The sequence below is a fragment of the Staurois parvus genome, unplaced genomic scaffold (genome assembly GCF_062004578.1).
Source record: "Staurois parvus isolate SC_StPar_1 unplaced genomic scaffold, SC_StPar_1.0 ptg000303l, whole genome shotgun sequence".
In the NCBI taxonomy this organism is placed as follows: domain Eukaryota; kingdom Metazoa; phylum Chordata; class Amphibia; order Anura; family Ranidae; genus Staurois; species Staurois parvus.
In genome coordinates, this window is record NW_028318099.1 from 13,923,681 (window position 1) to 13,943,342 (window position 19,662).

Genomic DNA, 19,662 nt, shown 5'->3' on the forward strand with positions numbered 1-19,662 from the left:
CAAGAGGAGAAGCTGACTTATCGGTTGCAGGATGAAAATGGAGAGGTTCAGTTCCTGTATATGCCACCCCCACCGCTCCTCCTGTCCAAGTGTAAAACCCCTGGGGCTACACTAGTGGTTGGAGGGTGTGGTAAAAACATGTCTCAACTATGGGTTTTTACCATCCCCAAACCGTAAATGTACACACGCTCATACTGTCTTAAGCCCCCTATAAAGTTGCTTTCACAGAGATACGTTACAGTTTACTCACACTGCAGGTGCAGAGCAGTGCACCTGCGGCTTTCCTGTGGGTTAGCTGCATTTTGCCATAGACTTCTAATATATCTAGCAAGTGTGGTGCACTTTCTGAAAATGCACCAAGACTCCTGCATTCAGGAGTTTTGGTGCACTTTCAGAAAGCACCAAACCCAGAGGATATAATAGAAGTGCACTTCCCTGCTTTGAGGATGAGGGCCACAACAGAGGGCTCAGAGGGCCACATGAGGCTCGCAGGCCACAGGTTGACAACCCCTGGGTTAGAACATCTTCATTTCTATGGTTTGTGTCCACATAAGTAAAATATCTCCTTATATTATAAAATCCAATATGTTCCCAACCAGAAACAGGTTCTAACATCCTAACTCTATCGAAATCCTGAAAAAAAAAAAAAAGACCTTTGGATGGAGCTCAACTTTAAAAGCTCAGAAATCAAACACCAACACTGCACCATCCACCATATCCACTTCAAGGCCAGGCTTGGTCTGCTTTTTTATGAACATACACTTCATAATACAATTTCACACAAGTTTGTATAATACAAATCAACAGTGGCATATCTGATTACAGACCTAAGAAAATTGCTTTTCTTGTCTTTTTCTTTTTTAGCTAACCAGTGTACAAAAAGGGAAATTTTAGAAAGACAACATGAGCAAAAAGTTAATTCCAGAATCTAGATCTCCTAATATCAGCAGTTTTCATTATCTGTCAATCTTTGAACTGTAACACATTAAAGATTACATAGAGGTGCCAAATACATTTTTTGCAAATGTCATCTTTCAAACAAATGACCCCCCCTCCCAGTTTCTTCAGAGGGTAACAAGGTTTGTTTCTCACCATCTATTGTAGCGTGCACATTGCCCTTGTCGATGAGAAGGTAGCGAGGACTTTCTGGGAAAAAAGGCAACACTGAGATCTGCACAAAAGTGGGTATCACCACCAAGGAAAGAAACAAGGGCCAGCTTGCATCCTGTTGAGACAACATCTCATAAGAATAGGAAAGGACTGCACAGAGTATTTTACATGCAAGCAAAAATACCTTCTAGATCACAAGCAGACGGAGTCTGAAGTAAAGCAGTATTGCCAACCATGGCAATTAACAATTAACTCCTTTATAAGTTGGTTAGCTATTTTTACTCATTGGATCATAAGAGGGTTACATAGTTGGTAAGGCTGAAAAAAGACATCCAGTTCAACCTGTGTGGATGTATGAGTGTGTATGTATTTATGACTTCTTCAATCCCCATATCCCTATATATTATGCTCACTAACATGCCCATCTAAGTTTTTTTAAATTATTCAACACTCCCTGCTGACACTACCAAATGTGAGAGTTCCACATCCTTACCGCTCAAACAGTAAAGAACCCCCTACATAGTTTAGGGTTAATCGGCTTTTTCTCCGACTTCATTAAGTGGCCACGTGTCTTCTTAAGTGACCTGAGACTGAATAGTTTTCTCCCTATTCTAGAATCATTGTTTAGATATTTTTAAACTTCAATCATATCTTCTCTTAAGTGTTTCTTCTCCAGGGAGAATAGGTTTAATGTTTGCAGCTGTTCCTCATAACTGAGGTCCCCAATTTCCTTATCAGCTTAGTTGCTCTTCTCTAGCCTCTTCTGGACTTAAGGTCTTCCTGTAAGGTTGCTATCTTCTGTTTTGAGGTTATTACCCTGCTTAGCTTTGTGTCTAGAGAAAGGTTTTGTTGCCTGTATTTATCTTCCATAAATCTTTGAGGCTGCAACACCTGGAAGCAGGCCAGGTACTACATTCCACAACGACACCTGAACTCTTTTCATACAGGTCCCCTTTTATCAAAGCGAGTCAGTAAAAGGACATTTTTAGTGTGTGTGTTACAATACAGCAAGCAATCAGATTTACCTTTTCATTTTCCAGTACAGCAAAAGAAAGAACATGATTGGTTGCTATAGGACAATATAGGCTATCTGAGACTGATACGGTAACTAATGGAATGCTTGATGAACACACTTGCTTGCACTGTGTCTCAGACACACTTAATAAAGGCAGGCCCGGAGGAAAGAAATGGATAGGCACAGAGCATACATGGCAAAGTGGAAGGGGAACCAGGCAGCGTGGGGGTTAATTGTTTAAAGTGGTATGAAAGTTACAGTGTCTACTGGGTTGGCTGAAGAGACAGGGTGATGGGGAGGAGTGTAGGAGGATAGTTTGCAGAGAAGGGTGTGACAGAATCAGTTGAGGGATTGAAGCTGTAGGAAGAACTCCCTCCCTATCTGTTTTGGTTAATTTGTGTTGGAGGTAGGTTATAACGTTGTTGCTGTATGGGGTCCTTAAAAGAGTTGAAAATCTGTTTTTTTGGGAAAATAGGTGGGTAACCATCACTGGTATGGTGCCCTCTAGTTAGTGTGGAATAATAATAGTGACCAGGTGGTGGTGGACCTGTAATGTGTCTGAGGTCAGCTGGGATTGTCCCCAAGGTGATATCTTGCATCTGGGGGCATAACTTAGCTAGTGGGTGCCACAGGCACAATGTTTCAAAATTATGGTACAAGGACTTCCACCCCAAGTTGATCTGTAATGTTATGTTTTCATTATTTATTCATACGTCATGTATAATAAAAAGCCTTACGGCCACAGAATCCCTCTTTGAGTAAAGTGTTTATTTGGCATAGTGGGAGGTAGAGTTTGGGGAGGTAAGCCAGGGTTTATTGACAATAGGGCAAGGGTAGGGATTGTGAGCCTAGAGCATGCACCTTTCAAAACAAATAAGCAATGGTAGCTTCCATATTTCTGTCCTATTACATTCCCTTTCAAACTAAAGAGACTCCAAAACTAGTTCTTCTAAATAAAAATTTGCAGTAATCTTGCTGTATTTTTATACACACTACTTCAACTCTGAGTAGAAGCTCTTTTGACTGTTCTGCTTCACTAAATGAAGACTTACTTTCTCATTTCCAGCATTATTAGTCCTCTTTTTGGCTTTAATGGTTCCCTTTTCAGAATCTTTGGACCTCAGCATCTCTGATCATCAGTATAGAAATACAGAAACTAGCACCTGACCAGAACCAGATGATTGCTATGGAGCAGCTTGGCAACTGCTGTCAAATTGTTACTCCATGGGGAAAGTTCAATACTGGTTGTTGTAATACAGATCTGTGAAGTCACTGTTTTCCATCCAAGTTTTATCCTGTGTTGAGCCCTGATAAAGGGGGAGCGGTGTTGTCCCTGAAATGTGTTGGATGTTTTTATATAATTTTTTTACCAAAAAGTATCTTGTACTCTTTCATCTGGTTTTGATCTGGTGCTTCTTTCTGTATTTTATGGTTTGAACTATTGTTGGGTGTCCCACGGAAGCCTTGGCTCACCAGTGCTATTAGGCTTTTTTGAAGTTATTCTTCATCTGACTGCACATGCAAGTCTAAAAGTCTCCAGTGCCTCCTTGAGTATGTTGTGCTATTCTCTCTATCAGCATGTCTCTGCTACCACTGCAAGGTGGCCATTATTCACAAGCTGTTCCTGTGCCAGTTCCACTTCTTTGGCTTTTCCTAACTGGAGAAAGTTATAGCAGCTAGAAAGCATACACATTCTACCACCAGAGCTCACATGCGCGCCCCAGAAAGGAAGCGGTATACTATTCCGTAAGTCTTCACAAAAATATGGCAACCCAGGCAAATACAAGAAAAGTAAGCCCTGTTACTTCCTGCGGTTGGGAAGAGAGTGTTGTGATCTTGATTATTACAATTATTCTAGCACTTGTAGTTATGGCAGAATAAAAATGGAGTGTCTTCACCAACAGCCTTAATGTGAGTATCACAGAAGAAATTAGACACCATCTCTGGTTGACCCTCAACATGTTGTAATTTGAAAAAGAAATTTCAATATTTCTAAATCTGTAGCTTTCATTAAAATTATATATGGTGAAAAAAGTATTTTAAGTGAAAAAAAAATGGCAATAGTTTGTGATAGAGTGCTTTAGCAAACTAAAAGTCATTCAGTAGGGTTTACATCTACTTTACAGAACAACAGCTTTAACAAAACAGTTAGAAAGTAAAGTAGCATAAAGCAGAACTCCAGGTATTCTTATTTTGCAAACTCATATTGAACTAGCTTGGTTCAATGTAAGTATCCATATCTGATATCCGCACACCAGCTGCAGGGATTGGCACCATGGCCATACAGAGAATGCCTTGTATTTATCTTAATGGATAAAAGTCATTCTCTGAATAGAAGAGGTGGAGATTGTAACATCATCATCCTCTCCAAGGCCTGCTCCTAATGGCGGAAGTGCCAAGCAAGCAATTCCCTGTTTAGTGTGCAGAGGGGAAGTTCCTTGAGCAGCACCCAAAAGATCATGGATATCACTATAGGTAGCACAGAACTACTACAGCGATTTTCAGCAACCCAAGCATCCCTACAGATATCAGACATGGATATTTACATTTGCAAGTATGAAGAAAAGTCCATTCCTGGACTTCAATTTAAGTGAACACATTAAACTAAACAACCTATTTTTAAGACGTCCATTACCAAAGTTCCATATTTCTCATGAAAAATTACAAATCCTTTAAAAGTACAAATACACATGACCAACAAACCTGACCCAGTATCTCTGGTAGGCCAAGAACCTGCGCAGCAAACACTCCCAAACAGATGAAAATACTTGGCATCAGACCCAAAAATCCACGAAGATTCTTTGGGGCAATTTCACCTAAATACATAGGAACCACACTGAGGGAAATACCTGCAAACAAGATAATGCAATGAGAAGTTAATACAAAAACAAACCTAACAATTACCCAACAAAGTTGCAAGTTTGGTAGAATCGGCAAGATCGAGTCATTTGAATGTTTGCACTTAGCAGGTATTTGTAGAATTCCATGCATGCTTTTCTGATTAAAGTATTAGTAACACAGGGAAGAAGCACACTAGCACTTACTATACTGAGTCTAGACATCAGTAAGTTATACAACTTGTAAAATGGAATACATACATTTTACTGTGCAGACAGAGTCTGCAAGCAAGTCCTTCACCTTGGGTTCTTATTTGTGCATGTGTGAAGAGTTTACAGATTACAGTTTTAGTGGAAATTGTATATATAACCTAAGAACAAACGTGGTATATTGCAATTTATAAATTCTTAGATGTAATTAAGCAAACTGTTCATATCTAGAACTTGGGGGAGGGGGTCTGTAGTTCTCAGAAGATACCTGGGAAAGTCTGGAATTATTTGAGTTTAGCTTTCAAGAAGTGACAAAGTTTCTGCATTTTAGGCAGATTACCGGGTTTTATTTTTCTGTAGAGAATATACTTAGCCTGAAATGTGAAAACTAATGAAGCCACAGCAAGGACTAGTAAGCTGCAATATATTAAATATTCTTGGGTTTAGATAGACTCAATGGCAAACAATTGTTCCAATGGCTATTTACTTGGCTAACCAAAACCATTTCTCCTAATGATCAAGCAACAATATACAAGTCAGGCTACAAATCATTTTTATTGCAGTAGAGTTTAAGATGTTAGAACATTATATGGACAGAAGATGATGAGCATTAATAAAGCCCAGTTCCTCCTAAGATTTTTAGTTTGGGAATGGACGGAGAGGAAGAATTAAAATGGTCAGGTTTCCCATCTGTGACCTTGTTGGGTATTTTTCCCTCACTTCCTAGTCCTGTGATGCCCATACAAATAAGGGAGACAGCTGTTCCTCCTGGGGCACGAAGAACAAGAAAACCCTTGTCAGAAGTTCTAAACCCTCCTCAGTCTACTACCTATATTTTTTTGTCTGTATCCCTGCTAGATTTCCATTCATTTCCCAACAGAAGTAAAGGAAAGCTTGCTGTAATAAACATCTAACAGAGACTCAAACCCATCCATGGTTTTAGGACTATAACAGGTCCTACACGAGACCAAAATACTGTATCCAAGCAATGATGTTGCCTCTTTACAGATAACATTTGCTAAAACCCTTAAAAAACCCCTACCTACCCACAATTTGTAAACTGGATATCAAAATTCATGTAAAAAGTTAACTTTTACAAGCTTGAAATTCTGCCACCACTGTCCTGATCATCGAAACTACTAGTATGAATCACCAAAATGACTGTTGTCTCTTCTCTTCTAAATACCTACTGCCACCTACAGGAAAACATAATTCAGGCACTACCAATAGAAGCCTGAATTCAACCTTAAGTAACCTATGAGATCCCAATAGGGGCACGAACGTCAGGTAATTGCATTAACTATTAAGAACAAAAAAAGTGAACCAAGAGTAAACTGTTTTTAGGTATTCTCAAGGATTTGGTCTTTAATGTCATTACTATAGGCTTAATTTACAAACAAGAGGAAAGAAGAGAGGGGCAAGAGTAAACAGAGTGAGGGAAGTGGGGGGCATGCATAAACAATGGGGTAAGTATGTGTAAACAATTACAAGGGAAGGGAATCCCTTCATAGAGAAGCAGAGGAAAATGTAGCTTATGTGAGGAAAATGAGAAAAGAATAATATTGTATGTAGTGCCCTCTTCTGGATAGGTTTCTAGGTAAAATTTGTTTTTGGCTCCATTGTAGTGAATGAAGCACTGATTGATTGTGTTGGTCCCCTTCGGGTTTCCTGAGCTGAGAGTTTGGTTACTTCCTCCTGCCTCTGGAAGAGGTTTCCAGAACATAGGACTGGGAGATTCAAATGACCAGTTGATTATTCATCATGCTCCAGGCAATCCCTGGAAGGAAGCATCCAGAAGGTGGCTGGAGAGGTGATAAATGTACAGGAGCCCTGAGCAGATTGTTCTTTCCTAGTCATGGTGGGTTTCAGTCTCCTGGGGGGGCTGTTGCCCCTGGGAGATAGCCAGAGAGACAAGAAGCTGCAGTTTAGGCCTCAGCAGCTGCTGGGCTGAGGGCCTAGGAGAAGATTGCCTGAGGATTACATTTGCAAGAAGGCACTGCACTAAAATCTTCAGTTTGGAGAAGGATGTTGTTAGCAATCTCACTAGGGGTCTACCTGTGGGTGCTGGGTGGCAGACAGCTCCTGGGGACTAATAGTTGTACAAGTGTCAAAATGGAACCAGTTTTCAGAAGTTGCTATTTGGACTACTGGTGTAGGGCCCTAATATACACTTACCATTCTCTGCTACCCCCAGAAACACTGCATAGAGGAAGATTAGAGAGACAAGCTTTTCCTCCTACTGTTACTGATCATTTTGGAGTATTCTGTGACCCTAAACCCCTCTCTTCTTAAAGTTTTTCAGCAATAAACCCTAAAAAGACATCCCCTAGAATAAGCCTTAATTGTCAGGGTGCTTGTGTGGGTAGGTGCAGCATGGTTCGGAGGCAGTAAACACGCAGAGTCCAGTTGCAAGAACAGAACTTGCATTAAAGATGTAAAGTAAACCATAATAGGCCCAGTGGGAAGGCAGCTGATCAGGAACACTCACGGAACATGACAGCAATGTGTAGCAGAGCAGGTCTCAGATGTACTGATAGTGTCTGTCTTTAAGGGAAGAATGGGACCTGCCCAATCTGGAACTAAGTAGGAAGGCTTCTAGGAAGGATTGCATGTCTATTCTTTCCCTACTCATCTGGAACCTCTTTCTACCACAGTTCACTGTCCCTGTCAGATGGGAGACCTGTCCCTACACTACCCACACTCAAATTGCGTGCCAATCCCAGGAGCCAGGGTCTTAAATAGACTCTGCCTGACTTAAGATGGCTGCCAGAGTCACATGGGCTGCCAGCATCCAACTGGATCACTGCCCCAGTGACACAGAAAACCATAGAAGAGCCATGTTCCTCTCGATTCCTCTCTCTCTCTGCAGTGCCACTGAGGTTAAGTGCCATCTGCAGTGGAGAAAGTAGACCTCACCTGCCTACACATTAGTTTGTGTGACTGATAGCCTCTGTACCACTGTGAAAGACATGGATACATTCTTTCAGGACCCTTCAGGGCTAAGTGCTACATGTATAAACTAATGTTTATACATTAGTATATATACACAGCATTTCTCCTTCTGCTTTTGGGGACATTAAAAGACAAGAACACCAAGTAATATTCAATTTGCAAAGAATACCCAATCATGTGCAAGGAAAATAAAAAACAGCATTTTGCTTACACATGATTGGGTGATTGAAGTCAGCAGAGCTTCTGCTCATTTACTTAGCTCTGAAGCAACTTCACTTGTAGAGTGAAACTGCATTTTGAAAAGTGCACAGTCTATTTGCCTTCAGTAAATCAACTCTTACAGACATGTTTTGTACTGTAAAGTCGATCAACATTTTCATTGGCTTTAGGCTTCATCTTTTAAAAAAAGAAAAGATAATCTGTTTTAAAAAAAGGACTGCACAGAGCAGTAATGTAAAATGGAATAACCCACATCAACCATTTAAATTTTAGGTTACTACTGATGGACCAAGAGAATTTTCACTGGCTATAGGCTGCTGCATCTTACACACTGCTCTCTGCCTTCTCAAATAAGTTGCACAGGTCCAGGAGTCAGCCAAGTTTGAGTTATAACACTTGATGACAGTATCTGGACTGAAAAGCAATTTTATTAGACATTCAGAATCCATGCTACAGTATCACTGCAGCGAAGGGACACAATAAATGGTTATGTTTTTGCTTTATGAGTATGTGCTACAAGCAATTAGGAAACCTTACCTGAGTGAATGCCGGTGATAAACCGTCCAATGATCACCATCTCTGGGGATCCTAAAATCCGGCTGAAACCCATCAAAGCACCGGCTATGAAGACCAGTGGGGAGCTCTTTATCACTGTTCCTTTCCTGCAGGACATAATTAACAGTACTGACCATTAACCAGCAAATGGACTTATACTAGGAGCTTCAGAAACAATTGATGTTATGTATAAAAGTATGGATCAGCAACTGTGAAGTCAAAATAACGCTGAGAACTTTTCCTCTATATAACCCTGCTAAACACCCCCCCCTTTCCCTCATACTAGGAATCATACTCTACTATACTGTAACTTTAGTGCTTACCTCTCCAGGTCATTGGACCTAGCTGTAGGCAGCCTAGGTGGCTCTGTTATGGACAGGGCTCACTGCGGAGAAAGTATTCACTAGTGCCCCTAATGTGGGCTAAGGCTGCTCTCTAACGCAAGGTTGGCATTAGGGCAGCACTCCAACTGAAAAGCAACGCTTCTCCGAAAGGACACAATTAACTCCTTGTAACCTGTGGACCAACTTCTATACTCTTTACATTGTTCGCTCCGAATATCAGTTTCTCTTTACACTCTATGCACTACGGATAACAGTTGTTCAATACACTTCATACATTTCTTCTCTCTGTATTGTGCAGCATTGCTGAGCCTGTACTAGACTCCACCAGCTAAATAATCTGTCACCTACTCCCAGTGACATTGATTCGTATGTTCTCCATACTAGGAAGCTGTACTTGGTCTCTCACCCATACTTACATTTCTCCCAGGGCACTCCACTGTTAACTTTAAAGGGGCCCCACCACGGGCAGACTTTCTGACAGTAGTATCCTTTGGGCATTATTTACAGTACACCAAGTAGGGATAAAGTTTTTCTCCATTTTGTTCCAAAATATAGTGGAAAGTGCATTATTGTAAAAAGAAGATACAGTTCAAATGATTGTAAAGTTTCTTCCATTGGAGGTATCACAAAATGTTGGGAGACTGGGAAGTTAAACAAAAGGAAGGAGGCGGCTTTTTTTTGTATATATGGTTGCCCAGATGATAGCACAGACACTTGCAGACTTTGTGACAGATTTAGCCACTGGACAGCAGTAAGTGAGGGTCTAGTAACTTGCAGGTAGGCCCTTGGATTTTTGTTGTATGGTACTTCTCCACTTGCCCACTGCATTTAGGGCAAGGCCTTTCAGTAGCTATACAGAAAATGAACACAAATACTCTTCAAATTGATGGGATATGGAATTCTTCTACTCTCATTAAACCACTGCATTTACTATTGTCAAGCCTGCTAACCACCGTTCTGTTTTTAATAAAGAGCCCATTTATCAGCATTGATGTATTGGTGGGTTGTTGGGTCCAGTTTTAGTTATGGTCATCACTGGAAATTGTAGGAAACCTCATCATCTATCAGCAGCTCCTATGGGGGTAGTACTACAATTAGAATGTATGTGTGTTAGACAAACATAAGGCCTGATCGGGTAAAGCAGTATAAAGTGTTATTATGTAGAAGTGCAAGCTCCTGCCATTAAGAGAAAACCATTATGTAAATGAAAAGGCCTGGGTTAATAGTGTGAGAAAGTGGTTAATCTGGAATGGAAGATAGCAGGCAGCCTTGGATGAGGTTTGAAGTAAACTATATTCTGCTCGGCTAGTCACAATATGTTCTCATCATATACACAGCCATGCTATTGATGTGAGCAACTTGGCTATCCCATGGATATTAATTGTCTGTGTGTGATCATTACTGTGAATGAGAATGGCACTGAACTAATAAATCCTACAGAGATGAAGGACTTTAACTTTTAAGTGGCATCCAATGAGGTCTTACCCTTCAATTAACCCTTGAATTATCAGCATTTGAGGAGCATTATCATAAATTACTAGATTTACTCAAATACTCAACTTTACATAAGTCAGATGCTGGAGGGCAGTAACACTGGCTTTGCATTTCTTCTATCTTCATCTCATGTTTGGAATAAAAATCTGTTGGCTTTTTGCAAACAACCAGAGTTCCACATTACCCAGAATAACAACATGATTTCAAGGTACACTGCAGTCAGAATTGAAAATGAAATTGGAAGAAAAGCCTAACTATAAGCATTCTTAAAAATGTTCCCTCCCCCTACTCCTACCTATCCTGCCTAATCTGTATAAGAAAATCTGTGTACTTATTTTTAATCCTCTGGTCCAGTCAAATGATCTTGCAGCTCTGTGTATGGGAGCACTTGACAACTTTAAATTCTGGGATCCTTGACACCACCCATAGGCTCCCATAGCACAGCCATTGTCAGCGCTTCCTCTCCCCTGTAGCCGGAGCTCACTGACACAGGGAAGCTGAAACGGTGTAAATGCATGATTGGACCAGTTGATTAAAATAGTAAGTATACATATCTTTTATATATATATTATATATAAGATAGGTATGAACAAGGTGAAGGGTATATTTTTTTAACCACTTTAACACTGTGCTATAGCGGATAAATGGCTACAGTGTGTCTCTCCAGTTCTCCCTGGGGCGTGCATTGGGAGTGCTCTGTGTCCGCTGTACGCCTTGGACACAGCAGATCACAGATCGGGGTAAAGGGCCAATCACAGTGGCCCTTTGCCATGTGATCAGCTATGTCCAATCACAGCTGTCACAGAGTAAACAAACACTGTTTGTTATCTGCTCTCCTTTCCTCACACAGATACAGCGTGTTAGGGTAGGAAAGCCAGATCTGTGAAGGGTAGTACAGTATTTAAGGTGATACACAATGCCTTGATCATCAGTGCAGCCTCATCAGTGCCCTGATTATTAGTGCAGCTTATCACTGCAGCTCCATCTGTGCAGCATCATCAGAGCCCATCTGTGCAGCCTCAGCACACATCAATGAAGAAAAAATATTACGTATTTGCAAAATTTTATAACAAAACTTTTTTCAAACTCTTTGGTCTTTTCTCGTTTATTTAGCAAAAAAAAAATAAAAAAAAGCAGTGGGGATTAACCTCCCTGGCGGTATGATTATTTCAGATTTTTGGTGCTGAAAGCGGTACCATTTTTTTGCATGGAAATATGTATTTTTTTTATTGTAGGCTGTAATTTTTAGGAAAAACTCACTGAAATCTGTCCGAACAAGAGTCTAGTAAACATCCCGGGTATGATAAAATTTGAAACACAAAATCATAAATTATAATTTAATAAATAATCATAAAAATAATATAAAAATAATAAAAAATTTAATTCCATAATATAATCAAACCAAAAACACTGAAATGTGAAATAGAGCGCCAAGTTCGCACATTGCTGAGCTCAGTCGCAAAATTGTTTTCAGTTTCTGATGACGAATTTCCCCCACGAATCATTATCACTCAATTCTGTAAGTGGTTCTGATTTACTATCGCTGTTCTCTAGCTGATCTAAACCGCTTTTGACCTAAAGGGACACTTTTTGGACGCCATGGACATTTCTCAGTTTCCAGGCAGAAAGAACAGACAAAATGCAGGCAGGGCGCAGGACAAAGCACTAGGGACAATATGTATGTGAAATAGGTTGAAACAGCAATGTTTTACTGTGTAAAATGAAAAAAAAGACATTTTTTAAAATTTTTAAATTTCCCGCAGCCAGCGGCGGCGGCGCCCGTACGTCCCGACGTCACAGGGACAGGACACAGAAGCCGGATGCCGGCATCGGCCGGAGGAGATGGCCGGGGACGCTGCAGGGGACACATCGTGGGAGTGCAGGGTAAGGTAAGTGAAGAACACATGCCGGAGCAGCGCCGCATGGTATTCGCGAGTGTAGCTCGGGGTTACCGCTTTTGGTACTGAAATGTTACCCCGAGCTACACTCGGGAATACCGCCAGGGAGGTTAAATACCACCAAAATTTAATTTGGGTACAGAGTTGCATGACTGAGTAATTGTCATTCAAAGTGTGACAGCACTGAAATCTGAAAATTGGCCTGGGCAGGAAGGGGGTAAAAGTGTCTGGTATTGAAGTGGTTAAAATAGATAGTTAGTCTTTTCTTGGACTAACTCTTGAACTGCATTCAAGTAATAGAGCCTACTTTGTCAGAAATTTCCCTACATGGGTCCATGCATTGTGGTAGTGCATCAGTCTACCTCACTATCTTTTTGTCAGTGATCTAGTGACCTGGGAACCCCAATTCTTTACCTGTTTGTAATTCAGTCACACCTACTGCAGGCTCCTTGTATTTTCAACACATGCATTTATTCTTGGGAAAGGTGGGTTTTGCTGGAAACAGGTGTGTCTGGCTAAATTCTTAATCCTGCACCAAAACACAGAAGTATGAAACTGCCTTTAGAGAATGTTTGATGTCTCAAAGGAGAATATGTATTCAACTGCAGTGTTTGGTTTGCCAATCATTCACCATCTATCATTTGCTCTAGTTAAATAGCACATTCACTGGCCATGTGCAAAGACTTTGCCACTTTCATACCAGAGCCCGTTTTTGCACACATGTTAAAATGCACATTTTAGACCCAAAGTTAACCCCATTCTCAAATATACATTTTCTGAAAGAAATAAAATTAGATAATAAAATGATGCTAACTATAATTTTTTATGTCACACAATTTAAGCTCACGTTTATTAAAATGCAAATGTTTAGTAAAAAATACACTAAAGATAATTTTAGCGCATACAAACAAAATTTGTTAACTAATTTTTGGTAAAATACAAAAAGATGAAGTTGTGATAAGTAAATAGATACCCAACATGTCAAGTCTTGTTGACACCCATAAAACAGTGACAAATTTTGTCCATAAGTGTTACTTTAAAAGCTTTTACAGGTTATCAGTGTAGAGTTAATCATGAATGAAGGCCCTAGATTCATTGCTTTCCCTCCAATGTTTGCAGGAATATGTAATTTATTATTTTTTTCACAGTATGTAATTACATTTTTTTACAATTACCTCTTCCCTCTACGTGAAGCTAATGAAGCACATATTATGCTCCGTTAGCTTCATCCTCTGCCACAGCAGCCAGGAAAAGTGACAGCTGAACCCAGAAGTGATGTAGAACATTAAGCAAAAGGGAGATCAGCAAACAGGCATTCACTGGTCTCCCTTTGTTCCCCCCAACCATTCTGGTCCCAGATATGCATGTGGGACAGTGGAGTCTGGTTTTCTGGTGGGCTGTGGGAGTGAATGGTTGATTTAATCACTGGTGTAGCATCAGGGTCACAGGGGTCGCAATTGCGACCTCGCCCCTGATCCAAAGGGGTCCGTGCAGCTCCCACTCTCACATTGAACTTTATGTCACTGTATCATAGAGCACAGCATTCCTGTGTGTGAGGGACCGGGGTCACCTGAGAGGCCAGCATGGGCTAGGACAGATCATTCCCCTCCACACAGATGTCAGGCAGGATGGGGTTGCTGAGTGGAGGAGGCAAGTCACATGTGGAGGGGAATGATAAGAGTAGTGCAACAATGAGGGAACTTTCCTCCCTCCTGCATGCTCAGAGTGTGTCATCCTGACTTCTCTCCACTGTCTCCCAGTCCTCTCAAGTCCCTGCCCATCTGTGAGCGGGTCCCACCCCCTTGTCTGCTCACCTCTGCCCCCAAGTCAGTCCCTGTGGATCTCTCCTTGCCTCCCTCTTCTCTTATCCTGCACCCCCCACCCCCGCCTGTCCTCTGTAGCGGACGGGGCCTGGGCGGATGTACATGCACTCTAGCTGAAGCTGGTCCAGGTGCCCTGGAAATCCTATAGGGACCGTAAGTTCATCAAGCCATGTGGGGGGATGTGAACATTCTACAGTCCGAGACACAGGACAGGGGGACTTGTACATTGAGGGGGACTGAGACTTCCCAGGATTCCCCCTGTAGTGGGGAAATCCCATATATGAGGGAGTGGCAGGAGCCAGCATGGGGGAGGGTGAGTCCTGGACATTCTGGGACTTGTAGTGTGCAGGCATCAGGGGGACCCCTGTTTGGCACGAAGAGACCCCAATACTGGTGTAGCATCAAGTTTCACAGGGGCCACAATGGTGACCCCACCTATGCGCCAGTGCCTGTACTGCCTCCATGTCACATTCGATTCTACACTTGGAGAGGAGGGGCGGTGGGGATGGCATATACAGGAATCGATCCCCTCCATTTTCCTCCTGCAGCTGCTGAAAGCTGGACTTTCCTCATATCTCTCCTGCAGGCATTCAGCGGCTGCAGGAGGAAAATGGAGGGGGATCACTTCCTCTATATGCCACCCCTCCTATCCAGCGTACTCTAATTTTTGCTGCCCAGGTCTCCTGTGTGCTCGCTCCCCCCCCCCCCCCACAGAACTACCAGCCCCCCCTCTCTTCTCTCCTCCGCCAGCTGCTGCAGGCACACAGAGGGATGTTTCAGGATGGAAAGCAGGGAAGGGGCCGGTAAATATGTAATTTACCAGCCTCTTCCTTTTCTGAATGAACACAGTGAGCAATCAGTACCAGTCATTCCTGTGTACATTCATAACTGAAGTACAATAAACAGTGTTTAATGTGCTTTGGTTTGTGAATGAATGGGAAGTTCTGTACAGAGCTATTCATGTTTATTCGTTCTGAGCACCTGAGATGGAGATTGAAGGCCATGTCATACTGAGACTGATATTTCACCAAAGGACCCAAATGGGGATCCTAAAAAAAATTGTAAAAAAATAAACAAAAACTACTGTTACTGTCCCTTGCCCTACTAACTGACACTGTCCACTGTTAATGTCGGCTAAGTTTATATTTATATAGTGATATTTGTATTATCTTTTATAATATTTTCTAAGTTTTCTTTACTACTTAGCTAGGCCTTGTTAGTTAATGTCTTATAACTCTTTAGTCGTTTGGAGTATTTTGCTGCGTGGTGGGAGTATCTTGGCATGTGGTGGGTGGTAGTAGGGGGCCCAAGGTCAACTTTTGTATCAGGGCTCACAAGCTTCAAGCTACATCCTTGGGTTTTACAGCCACCCAAATCAATTCCACCTGAAAGCCCGTTGCTGGTGGAAAAAATTTAAACTCTTGGCTACTATAGCAGTTAAAAGTGTGTTGGCACTAGTAGAAAGTGAATAAAGCTGAACCCCAGTGCATTAGTTTTTTGGAGTGTGCATTAGAAATTGTAGCAAGTCAGATAGGTCATGTAGCCCTTTCCTTCCCAGACTTACTGCCCCTTTTAATTCACTGAATTTCAGTTCTATCATGGAGGCTCAGCATCACATGTGGGCACTGCCTAGGGATCCCTCCAGAATGGCATCCACCCTTCAAGGCATTTTGATATTTGCATAACTCGTTCCAAGAGTGAGTTTACTGCTTGCATCAGGGCCTATGGCTTATGGCTCGTGCAAGGAGAGCTGGAGAAGGGTTCTGTGGTGATTTCAGATTATGTGCAACTCCCTACTGGCCCCTACTTTGATATTCAGAGGGAGCTGTCTTTGCCCATAGACAATTATGCCAATTGTTGCTATCCATTACTTCAAGCCTGCCCATGTTTAGTGCTTTAAAGAGGACCCCACCCCAATTCGCTACCATCAAGAGAAAAAGTGTTAAATCTCCCTAGTTTCTTCACTATTTTTGTGTTACTATCCCAAGGAACTATATTCCACACCTTATCTCAACTTCATATCAACTGGTCCCCAACAAGCACGTAGAAAACACTGTAGTGTTCTTAAAGCAACAGTGCTCAATTTCAAATGAGAATTCTCTTTCCTTCACATCTAATCCTTATCTAGTTCTAGGGACCCACACTGAGCTTACCTGTTTCTTGATACTTGTTTCTGCTCACTGGGGATTCAGCAGTCTCCTCAGATTGGACGCAGTGGGTTATTTCAGAAAGCAGGCCTGCCAACAGTTATCGTTGCTTTATGGTGATTGTCATTAATTTTGCTCACAATTACCAAGAGTGATTATATTTTCTGCGTATATCAGTGTCATTTTGTTATTTTTGACCAAGTTACCTTCAATTCCAATAAAAACTTCATATTGGTTTACACTAATTTTTGTGTGAGCCCATTTTAAAGTTGTGATTTACTGTGGGCACGGGAGCACGGTGGTGTCAGCAAAAGTTGGGCTTTCAACAAGAGGTTCAGATTGACAGGGAACCTGAAAATTACTAAACAACCCTTAAGGGGGTAGTGCTACACATACAAAGCTGGAAGTGGCTCCAATCCTTCCCAACTTTATCCAAAATTTAAAAAAAAAAAAACATTTTTGTAGGACATACCCTGTAAATCTTAAAATAATTTACAAAAGACATGAGCTGCAAAATTCATACAAGTTATTGTTCCCAAGAAATACATAACACATACCTGATACTAAAAACACACAGATATCTTTTTATCATGTACATACCTTCCAAATCTTGATACCAGAATTCCAACAAACAGAGAGCCCAACATTCCACCTAGCGCAAACACGGACACCGTGAAGGAATAAAAAATGGTTAATGGACTTTGCTCAAGAAATTCTCCATATCGCTGGTGCCAGGTACTGTTGTAAAATGCTTTAATATGCTGCAAAATAGAAAACCCTGAATTATTAAGATTATAGGATATTGTAATTGGTGTGCAAATTACTTAGATGAAGAACCTCTTTTTAGTATATGGCTGCTCTTAAAACAAAGTAAAATATTAATTCATTAAGACAATTGCTATAATTAATAACTGTCTAAGAATCCCCATTAAGTCACTCGGCACAGACAAATGCAGAATTGAATGTAATTAGATGTAATAGGAATATTCAAAAAATGTGTAATGTTCTATTAGGCTCCATGCACACTAGCGTTTTATAGGCTCCTAGAAGTTATCATCAGCATATTTTTTTCTGTTCCTAGAAGCTAAATAGTGTTATCTTATGTGTCCATGCACACAACTTGAGGCTATTAGAATTTTTGAGCTTCCGCATCTAGAAGCAGAAAAAAAATTGTTTTTGTAGAGTTTTTGGAGCTTTTTTCCAGCAGGAAAAAAAAAAAAAAAAAAACAAAACAAAACAAAACAAAAAAAAAAAAAACATAAAAACGCTACTAGAACGCTCCTAACAGATTTTTTTTTCTAGCTTTTTTCCCCCCCCCTCTACATGTACTGCAAAAACGCTAATAAAACGCTAATGTTCCTAATCACTTCTGAATGCTACAAAAAAGCTATTACCAGCATTTTTTTATCCAGCGTTTTTCCCAGCTAAAAAACCCCCACAACAAATAAAAAAAAATGCTAATGTGCATGGAGCCTTAGACGATCAATGTTTTAATTCTACATAATGCATAATGGTATTTTTTAAATTATACTCCAGATATTAAACATAATGAAAAGGTATAATAAAAAACAATCAAAATTGGTTACTATAGGACACGTTTGTAATATGTATTCCCTAGTTTTTAAACAAAAACAGACCAGATACATAATTTACATGTGAAAGCAATAGCTTTAGAAATGTAATCGAAAAGAAAAAAATGACAGATAAAAATCCAGAACTTAAAGGTTCACTAAACAGGAACAAAAGATACCTTATATAGGAAAGGCATACCGATAACATTTATTTGCAAGTGTATGTAAAAATATCTCTGTGCCCTCAACAGAAATGCTGATAGTTATATAGTTTTGTATAGCTTTTGTTCTGTGCTTGCCACTCTTTTGCACGTATGATGTGAACGAACCCTTAAGCTAAAGGAAAATTAAAGCTGTCAGTTGGCATAATTCATCATTAGGTTTAAATGCTAGAAGTTAACTGCATACTAGAATATTTCTTTGATTGTAACTATATTTAATTACCAACATCCTGCAACACTTTTTTCTTTATATATTGCTTAGAAAAGCCAGCATGCAAGTTTAGAGGTCTTTCAACAAGCATGATCATCACCTGGTAAGCTTATGTAGTGTGCATGACCACACATGACTTGGTGGTCCAAAGGTCATAGTTAACCTCAAGCATAGATTAAAGGCTGGAGCTACCCATGAAATGCACATCAGTAGAGATCGGAAAAAAACAATTTGTTACAGCCAGATCTGGAACAAAGCTTTTTATTCAGGACATTGATATTGGTAAGGCATTCTCAAGTCAATTGCGTCTTTTAACCACTGTTCTGAAATGAAAAACATTTGGGTTTCCAGACCTAACTATAACAGATACTGTAGTTAAAGTATATGTCAAAACTTTTTTTTCTTAGTTTTGAATAAAGTGGGGAAAGGCAAGTATCCCTGTCAGGTTTTTATTGCTATCTGGAGTTCCATTAGAAAGATTACCCTAACTTCCTGTCCTGCGGACTCCATTTTACCAAACCAAAAGTAATGGGAACTCTCCAACAGCAACACAGTTAGAAAGAAGTGTGCTTTTATTTAATAGAGTAGAGGAAGGCTAGAACATGTCAGCTTTTTAATTCTGCCTTTTTCCCTGTTCAGAGTTCCGCTCACTTACTGTTTGGTAATACATTGTCAGCAGGACAGGAAGTGAGCCTGATCCTCTCTTATGGAGCCCTGGGTAGCAGAAAAAAAAATACAGTTGTTTTTTTCCCCATTCTATCTAAAACTGGAAAAACATTTTTGGCTTGACATACACTTTCATTTTTGAAGTTTTTGGTGACCAGTGTCACCAGGATTGAAAGTGAAGTCGAACATTTTAGTTTGTCAGCTGAATAGGAGAATGGGAAGTGTTCCAAAGAGGATATATGTTACAGTGGAAATTTCAGAAAGGATTTCTCTTACTTTGGAAAGAGCCTTTTGTGTCTGAAAAATCTCCCCACAGATAGTGGGGAAAAAAAGAATTTATAGGGGTCCAATCCAGGTCTGGACTGGAACAAACAATAGGCCCGGGCATT

At 40.6% G+C, this 19,662-nt stretch overlaps 1 protein-coding gene across 2 annotated transcripts in view; it reads right to left on the reverse strand.

The window, feature by feature from the left end:
* Positions 1-19,662, reverse strand: part of LOC149457808 (solute carrier family 2, facilitated glucose transporter member 9-like) — a 92,196-nt gene that overhangs the window by 45,716 nt on the left and 26,818 nt on the right. For both annotated transcript variants that reach the window (XM_089683274.1, XM_089683273.1), the window contains exons 3-6: positions 17,205-17,365; positions 8,881-9,005; positions 4,829-4,974; positions 1,093-1,225 (exon numbers count right to left, since the gene is read on the reverse strand). In XM_089683274.1, coding sequence (XP_089539400.1) covers positions 1,093-1,225; positions 4,829-4,974; positions 8,881-9,005; positions 17,205-17,365 — 565 coding nt within the window. The remainder of the gene's footprint in view (positions 1-1,092; positions 1,226-4,828; positions 4,975-8,880; positions 9,006-17,204; positions 17,366-19,662) is intronic.